General features: G+C 56.9%; 1 protein-coding gene across 1 annotated transcript in view; it reads right to left on the minus strand.

Annotated features, from left to right (window-relative positions):
- Positions 1-8,942, minus strand: part of LOC121672111 (R3H domain-containing protein 2-like) — a 15,806-nt gene extending 6,864 nt beyond the window's left edge. Inside the window, 5 exon segments of the mRNA XM_042044630.1 lie at positions 1,860-2,029; positions 4,423-4,655; positions 6,588-6,619; positions 7,515-7,610; positions 8,724-8,942. Of these exon segments, the coding sequence (XP_041900564.1) occupies positions 1,860-2,029; positions 4,423-4,655; positions 6,588-6,619; positions 7,515-7,610; positions 8,724-8,927 (735 nt within the window). The 5' untranslated portion in view covers positions 8,928-8,942.
- Between the last annotated feature and the right edge of the window lie 212 nt (positions 8,943-9,154).

The raw sequence follows: 9,154 nt of genomic DNA on the forward strand, positions 1-9,154 counted from the left end.
GGAAGGAAGGAAGGAAGGAAGGAAGGAAGGAAGGAAGGAAGGAAGGAAGGAAGGAAGGAAGGAAGGAAAAGGGAAGAAGGAGAAGGAAGGAGAAGGAAGGAGAAGGAAGGAGAAGGAAGGAGAAGGAAGGAGAAGGAAGGAGAAGGAAGGAGAAGGAAGGAAAAGGAAGGAAAAGGAAGGAGAAAAAGAAGGAACAACAAGGTTAGTCAAGTGAGCCAACTGCAAACACAGAGGGGCGTTGCAGGGGTTGGGAAGCACAGAGACCATTCCAGGGCAGCATCCATCCCATCAGATACGGCCCAGCCGGAGGCTCTGCAGAGCTGGGGACGAGTGAGCTGCCCCAAAGCAGCTCCTGCCTGGCAGGAAGAGTGACACGAGTTCACCAGGGCCAGCAGCAGCAGGAGCAGCGTCTCCCAGCACAGCCCTCGTGTCTCTCCCGTTTCCAGCATTCCCTGCAGTGCTCCTTGGCCATTCCTGCACACTCACCTTCCACAGGGACCCCCACTGTGTCACCTGGGGCACCGGCTTTATGAGAACCCCTCGCTCAAACCCCACACCCCCTGCTTTGGGCACTGTGATGGTCAGTGCTGGACAGGGGGGTTTGATCTTTTCATTTGACCTTTGGTGACATGGAAGGGACAGGGACATGGGGCTGGTGCATTTCCAGACCCTTCACCAACAGTCAAACCCTTGAAACCAGTTTTACCAGGACCTAAACCCTTGGACGAAACAGTAGAAGATACAAACTGAAACCCCAGCACAACCCACGAGATCCCACCCAGGGACTCTGCATTTCCAGCTCCAGACAGACACCCCAGGGACACAGCTCATCCCTTGAGCCCCAGAATCCTCCACAAACAGATCCACAACCCCAGAGCCACTCCAGGGCTCTCCCCTCTGCTGCAGCTGGGAACAGCCAGCAAGGAGCTGTTCCTGTTACCTGCACTAAAAGCTTTTCGAGGAGGTTCTTCCCTCCTCTCATTCCAGTCTAGTGAAAACACTGAGAATCACAGAGCAGCCCAAGCTGGAAGGGCCCTCAGGAGAACACGTGGTCCAACTTTTCATGGGAAAGGGAGCCTTGGTGTGGTTATCCAGCAACCTCCCTGCCCTGCTGCACCTTGCACCCCTCCGCTGTAACTCCAGCAGCTCTTTGCTGTAGGAGACACCACGAGCCCAAGGTGATGCCAGAGGAGTCTTGCGGAGCTCCTGGGCAGGCTGAGGTCCAGCACCAACGTGTGGGACAGGAAGGTGCTGTGGACACCCCCACACCACCACCCACTCCACATGAATGTGCTCCCCAAACCTCACATTGGGATGGTTCCCACTCCATCCCCACCCCTGCAGCAGGGCAGGGCTGGGCTGTGGTTGGACACAGCCTCGGGAGCAGAACATGGACATGGGAATGTCACCCATGGGTGCTTCCTGGAGGGTTCCAGCCCTGGGAACAGCCCAGCAGGCTGTGGGACACAGAACATTCCTTGGCTTTAACTCAGGGATGGATGGTCTGGAGGACACAACAGGCATTGCTCCAGGCCTGCCTTCCCCCAGGACTTCAGATCAGCCCTGCGGAGCTCAAATCCAACACCCATTCGGGATGGTGCTGAGTGGAACTGGTTCCAGTTTGCCACGCATCCAAAGGGCTACAGACCCTTTTCCAGGGGGGCTGCTGGCCTGAGCAGACCATAGGGAGCTGGGAAGGTGGGATATCCCACAGAATCACTCAGACACAGCAAAGCCCAACCTCCTCCTGCTCTGCCATCAGCACGGCAGGACAGCGAGCACGGGGACCCCCAAAGCCCAGAGCACCCCGGGATTCCTCCAGCCCGGCCTCCCCGCTCCCTGTGCCCTGTGGGACTCACCTGGGACATCATGGGGCTGCTCATGGCCGGCTGCTGCTGGCCTGGGGGGAGGCCGGGGGCCTGCGGGGGCGGCTGTGGGGGCGGCTGCGGGGCCGTGCAGGGCAGGAGGCCACGGCTGGGCTGCGACGATGGGGACTGGCTGCAGGTCTCAGGGGCACCTAGCACCAAACCTGCAACAGAGACAGGCATGGAGGGCTGGGATCCAGGAGGAAAGGGGAGGGCTCAGGGGGATCCTGTCACGGCTGGAGCTCCCATGGGGACACGCGAGCAGGCGGTGGGATGAGGGACGGTTTGTCTCTGCTCACAGCAAAACAAGGTGCTGATGCTCCAGGGCGTGGCACCTCCCTCCTCGCCATGTCCAGGTGCACACACTGACCCTCCAAAGCTGATCAGGGATCTCCTCCTCTGCCCCACATGCAGGGAAGAGGAATTGGGCTGCCAACAGCAGCACTGGCCCGGTGGAGGCTCTTCACCCCCACAGGATCCCAAAACCAGGGAGCTGCCAGGCACACCTGCGTCAGCTCAGGACCACGAGAATCTGTGGGAAGGAGCTGGAGAGCTGCTCCCAGTCCCAGCTCAGCTCTGAGCACAGCCCCACCTGCACACCAACGCTGTCATGACCCATCTGACTGCCCGGAGCAGAGGGGAGTGGGGGGATCCCATTCCACGGCCTCACTGAGCCCCTTTTCTCCCAGGAAAAGGCTGGGAGATGATGGCAGGCTGAAAGCGATTCCTTCCCATGGCAGGAAAAGCTGGGAAGGAGCACGATATGCACTGCTGGCACCCAGCTGGGAAGTGTCTCCTCAGTATTCCGGTCTTACTTCCAGAAATAAAAGGGTTGTGCAACTACTGCTCGATGCCCAGTGGCTGCTGTTTAACCAGTGCTGCCTCTGATCTCCCACATTTCCACAGCTGATCTCCAGGGATTCTGCTGAGGAGCTCTGTCAGCAGCCACACACTGCAAAGGAGGGAATATTCCACTGGCCCAGCTGCTCAAAGACTGGATGGGAAAAGAGCCCCTGAGTCCCAAGCACTTCCACCCCCACGGAATAAACACGAGGATGTGGAAGAAGGTGGGCTTGGTGTTTTTTCCCCTCGAGCGACAATTCCTTTGCATTTTTTTTCCCTTTCTCCCAAGATGTTTCTGATCACTTGCCATTATATAAAGCCTGGAAAGCAAATGTTCTGTTCCCGGGGTGGGGCCTGGAGGGAAAATTACAGGAAGAGCCAAAAAGCAGCTTTTCTGTCACTCTGCTCGGCACACGCCGGGACAGATCAGTAAGTGCTCCCAGCACTCCATGAATCAGTCCTGGAGGTGGCTGCAGCTCCCAGAGTGAGCACAGCCCTGCACACGATGGGAACAGGATCCCGAGATACACCATGGGCACCTCTGAACTGGGAGATGAAGGTGTGGTTCCAAAGCCAGGCTGGGTGCTGGGATCCAGCCCTGGAAGGATTCTTGTGGAGCAGTTATTGCCCACATACAGCAATCTGCCCCTCCTGCCCACAAAAATGATGGTTCCCAAGGGTTTGGCACCTGCTGCTGACCAGTGGGAACAGAGGACGGTGGGACAACACCAGGTTCTGCTCAGTGACACCACGCAGCCACCAGCTGCCCCACAGCTCCTCAGCTGTCACGGGATTAAATGAGAGCAAAACCCAGGCTGCCTCTTCCACAAACATCTTGCAGGTGTTTCAGCCAAGCAGCTGGTTGGAAATCAGGGATTCTGCTCCTCCCTGACCCAGGGGAGGTGTCCTGGACATGCCCACCCAGCACACACATCCCTTGGGAAGCTGCTGCCAGAACAGGCCACCCATGACACCCCAGGGGAACATCCCCTGTGCGTGGGCTGGGCTGGATGGACAAGGAAGGACTGAGCTGAAGCAGCAGAGAGACTCGGGATCCTAATTCCCTTTGGCTCCAGCCAAATTCCCCTTGGCTCCCAGCAGCTCTGGAGCTCAAGCCTGCAGTTTTCTCCCATCCCGTGAATCCCTGAGAGAACATCATGGGCAGATCCCAGTTACGGAGTCTTTGACGAGGTAACTGCAACGTCTGACAAGACCAATGGGTGACACCTTTCATGGCCCTCCTCCTTGGAAAGCAAGACCCAGTGCCAGGAGATTCACCCTGAGGATCCTCAGGGGTGGGAGAGATCTTGGGAGCAGAAGGGAACAGCAACACAACTTGGGGCACAGCAGAGGAGAGTAAACAACACAAATTGGGAGTTTGAGTCGCAGGGGCTGGGAGCAAACTCTGCCCTTTGCCCCAGGTAACTCTGCTGAAGGGATGGGAGAGGTAATGGTGAGCTCTGAAGAAGCAGGTGATGAACCAGGTGGCACAACCAGCTGGCACATCCATGCCAGGCTACCGAGATCCTGGTGCCACCCATGTCCTGTTTTAACCAGAGCATCACAAGCCCCAGTTCCCCAGCCCAAAACCAGTCTGCCAGGTGCCCTTTGGCAGGGAAAGAGCTTCAGTTCCCCAGCCCAAAAACTGTGTGCCAGGTGCACACAGGGAAAGGCAGGGAAAGGGCCCCACACCTGCCTGGAAGCAGCGCTGTACCTGCCCGTGACGTCCTGCTGGCAGTGCTGCCCTTGCTGCTCCCGATGCTGTCCCCCCGGGTCAGGATGGAGATGCCACTGAAGCTGCTGGCTTTGGTGACGGGCGGCCGCAGGCTGCGGATGGAGCCGTCCGAATCCGTGCTGCTCCAGGGCCGTGGCTCCAGGGATTTGATCTCGCTCTCGGTGCTGCTCTGGCGGCTGCCCGAGGCCCGGCTCAGCCCGTCCCGGTTGCCCCTGCAGAGAGCAGAGGAGTCAAACTGGGCTCCAGTGAAGGGGCAGTGGCAGAGCTGCTGGTGCCGCACCAGCACACCCAGGGCAGGGTGGTGGGGACAGTCAGCAGCTGGATTTGGGACCCTTTTGGGGCGGGGGAGGGGGGGGGAGTCTGACAGCAAAAACCTCCCCAGGGCACAGCTTTTTGTGCTGACCCAGTCCCTGCAGTGACAGGCAGCTCCTGGCCCCTTCCCCAGCCTGACTCCAGCCTGGAGGAGACCCCAGCAGGGTCAGAGTAAGATCCTGTGCTAAAAAGCTCCCCATTTTAGAACGGGGAGCTTTTAAAAGCCTGGAGACAAGGCTGATGGAAATCTTGGACACCACTTCCCACCCCAGCCCTGGTGAGGATTTCTGCCCAGCTGGGCCTGTTTGCCCAAAGCTGTGGCTGCCCCATCCCTGGAGGTGTCCAAGGCCAGGTTGGACAGGGCTTGGAGCAACCTGGGATGGTGGGAGGTGTCCCTGCCTATGGCACGGGGGTGGAAAGGGATGAGTTTTAAAGTCCCTTGCAACCCAAACCATTCCAGGATTCTGGGATATCACTACCCCAGAGCTGTGCCCCCACTGACCACCCTCCCTCAGCCCAGGCCAGCTCTGGCCACAGCAGGATTTTATGGACTATCAGCACATGACCCCGAGCAGTGAGCCTGGTCTATCAGCCCAGTTAGGAAGCCTGGGAATGGGTTCCTGGGCTTTCCCTGGGGACGGATGGTGAGGAAGAGCTGCCAAGCCTGGCTCAGAAAAAAGAGGCTTGGAAGGAACTCCTGAGGTGATGTCCTGGGCTGCTGGGAGCGTGTGGGAGCCAAAAATGCATCTCTTGGAAAAAGCAGCACAATGGTTATGTCCCTAGAGAGCTCAAAATGGTCCCGAGGCCCACATCTCCTTCCTCTCCCATCCAGGGAAACCCCAAAAGCAGCTTGACCGAGCTCCTCGGGGCCTGGGCACCACAGGCAGGGAAGCTCTTGGCACAGCTGGGGCTGCAGCTCAGCTCCCAAAGCTGCAGCCCCATCAGCAACGGGGCTTTTGCTCCATTCTGGGGGAGTTTTACTCCAACCTCACAGATCTGAGAACTGTCCTTGCTGTCCTGAACACCCCAGGCACAGCCCCTGTGACTGTGCTGAGGACACCGCATTCTCCAGGACAGCCTGAGGCAGGTGACGGCCCAAGGAGAGGCACAAAGCTGCTCCTGCCTGGCTCAGATCCTCCTGTCCTGTCCCACACGGAGCTGCCCCATCTCCAGAGCTTTGGCTGGGACAGCAGAGCCCAGCAGGGATGAGGCTCTCTCCCTTTTGATCCTGTTTTTATCCCCACACCTCGGCAGCCGGGTCTGTGCCCGGTGACTCACCAGCCTCACGCCAACCCTTTCATCCATGGGAAAACTGCTTAATAAGAAAATGCTGCTCAAACACGTTCCCAGGGCCCTCAGCAGCTCCTCTGGCTGAGCTGGAGCCTGAGACACTTCACTGTCACCATTAAATCATCCAGCCTTGATAATCAGGGATTAGGGACGACCCTATCTGATCCTAATGCTGATCCCGGCACTGTAAGGGCAGGGATTTCCTATCCTTTTGGGGAACAAGAAGTGGAATGGTTTGAAAACTGCTGGAATTCCTCCCTGCCATTCCCAGCCTCCTTTTTAATTGATGAATCAGCCAAAAAAGGACTCCAAATTGACGTTGCAAAGAAAACACCGTCAGTAAGTCCACGAGCAGCTGCGCATGGGGGGGACTCAGCAGGACACAGCACAAAATAAATCACACAGAGATCCCTACAAATCTGCCTCTGTCGGTGGGAGCTACAAACAAAGCCTTCTGTGGAGAGTCTGATGAGGGGAAAGCATAATTTTAGAGTCATGCAGGGCTCTGGAGACACCCCCAGGGGCTGCAGGGCAGCACTCACCTGCTGTCCGTGAGGTATCCGTTCTGGCCAGACTGGGAGCACGACCACGGAGATGGGGAGGAAAGAAAAGGGAAATTTAGTAACTCTGGAAGAACAAACCCAGGTGATTCCAGAGGGTGGGGCTGAGACAGTGTGTGTTGAAGTGTGGTGTCGAACCTCCTGCACATCAGCTCCCTGTGGATCTCCAGCCAGGCCGCTGGGAACCTTTCCTGATCCCCGTGAACCCGAGATCTCTCAAATCTGAGTCCTCAGCTCCCTCCTGCATTGAAGCAGCTTTGATTTGTCCATGTGACAATCGAGGCCAGGCACAGAAGGGTCTTTATGGACTAAATGCAGCATTTGGAGCTGACTCCAGCTGGGAGTGCCCTTGGAGCAGCCTCCGAGCCAGATGGGAGCGTGGGACACGGCTCCAAGCAGAGAGCAGGGATTTCAGGAAGCAGTACCCGAGCTGGACACTTCATGAGACAGACAATAAACAGCCTCCTCAAATTCCTCTTGGGAATGCCCAAATTCCTTGTGGGAATGCCCAAATTCCCCCAGGAAAGGCAGAGCCCTGCACTGCTGGGTCAGGAGGTAGAAGCTCCAGCACGGGGAAGAAACTGGGAGATGCAGCTGCTGCTCCCTTTGGGGCAGGAACTGGTTTTCTGATCACCCCAAAAATGCCACTGTGTAAATTTATCATCTTCTGGGCAGCAAGGAACAGGACTGTATCCACTGATCCCTGAAATTTTAGGGAAGGAGCAGATTGGAGGGTGCAGGCGTATCTCAGACGTCTTTGTTGGGAGCTGGAATTCACTGGCACATCCCCAAAATTCTGGGAAATTGGTCAAAAAGGCAACAACAAGACCTGACCTCTCAGCATATTCAAGGCCACCTTCTGCCCCAAAGCTCCAGGAGGGTCCTGGCAGGTGAGTGATCCAAACTTACCTCTCGTGCAAATATCCGCTCCCTGACCCGCTGATATTCCTCCTCTCGCTCTTCTATGGATTTGCTCCTTCTCCCATCCTGCAAGGGGAGTCTGATCTGAAGGGACAAACACAGCTCAGGGGTCAGCAGTTGCCAGCGGGAGCAGTCAGCTGCTGGGAATTTTGGGTGGGATGTGGATTAGGTGGTGCCTGGATGCAGTGATTCAGCCTCTGCCTTTGGACCTACCTTCAGGACACCCGAGTCCAGGGATGAACCTCCCAGAGGTGCCAGGATGTTCATTCCTGGACATCCATCCACCTCCTGCCCCGAGCACAACCACCCTGCCTGAACTCTGCCTGAGCCAGAGATCAGGAATATCCCCAGCAGTCTGTTCCCAGGGGGAAAAGCTGAAGGTCACCCTTTGGAGCTTGTGCCAACGCTCCTGCTCCCTCAGGGATTCTGTGCTCCGTGGGCAGCTGCACCCTTGAGTGCCACCACAGGGAAACCAAAATCTGGGATTGACTGCAGTGACCAGCTTCTCATCCTGACTGGAATTCAGGAACAGGTCCCAGAGCACAGGACAGCGCTGGGGTGATGTGACTCTGGGGTTAGATGGGATATTGGGAAAGAATTCCTCCCTGGGAGGGTGGGGAGGCCCTGGCACAGGGTGCCCAGAGAAGCTGGGGCTGCCCCTGGATCCCTGGGCATGTCCAAGGCCAGGTTGGATGGGGCTTGGAGCACCCTGGGATAGTGGAAGGTGTCCCTGCCATGGCAGGGGTGGCACTGGATGAGCTTTAAGGTCTTTTCCAACCTGAACCACTCCATGTTTCTATGAAGATGGGAGCTACAAGACCCCGAGATGCCCGGGGAAGGACAGGACTCACTGCATGCCCTGGGAAGAGAGAGGGGAAAGACACTTGGCAACACTCAGCTGAGGGATATTCCCAAGGAAACCTTGGCAAAAGGCTCCACCTTAAAACCTGGCCTCGCCCCTGGCTGATTTGAGGGTATGGAGAAGCACACCCATGGAACCCACGCCAAATCTTCATCCATTTCCACAGTACTTGGAAAAGTTTTCACAAAATTCAGATGCTGCTGCTTGGGTGGGGTGGGAGCTTCTATGAAATGCTACTTCAGGAAACCCAAGAGAATTCTGGAGTAGTTCTTGCCTTGTGACCGGTCACATTTGACTTTCCCAAAGGCTGCAGATGCCCCACAGCCACCCCTCACCTGGTTATCATCCCGATCCATGCTGGTGTCATCCCGTTTCAGGATAAACCTCTGCGGGAACTCTGCGTTCTTCTCATCCTTGATGTGCTCGGAGAACCTCTGCTCGGGGCTGCAGGGAAACCAAGCCTTGTTAGGAGGGGAAAACTGGGCCCAGAACAGACCAAGATGTTTATGATGTGAAATTTCGGCTCTGGCTGATGGCATCGAGAGCTCCTGTCCCTTCTCCAGGAACTACAGCGAGCCAGGGAGGGCTGGAAGGAAAAGATTCTTCCCTATTCCTTCGTTCCACGACTCTGATTCTTCCAGAGAGTGCTCTCCCCTTCTTATGAGGCAACAAAAAATGTGGTGTGGAACCCATCCTGCTACAGAGCATTCCTGGGCTGGGGGAAAAGGGGGGAAGGGAAGGGAAGGGAAGGGAAGGGAAGGGAAGG

Source organism: Corvus kubaryi, unplaced genomic scaffold (genome assembly GCF_017639235.1).
Source record: "Corvus kubaryi isolate FWS band 111438036 unplaced genomic scaffold, C.kubaryi_AGA036_p1.0 37944, whole genome shotgun sequence".
Lineage (NCBI taxonomy): Eukaryota > Metazoa > Chordata > Aves > Passeriformes > Corvidae > Corvus > Corvus kubaryi.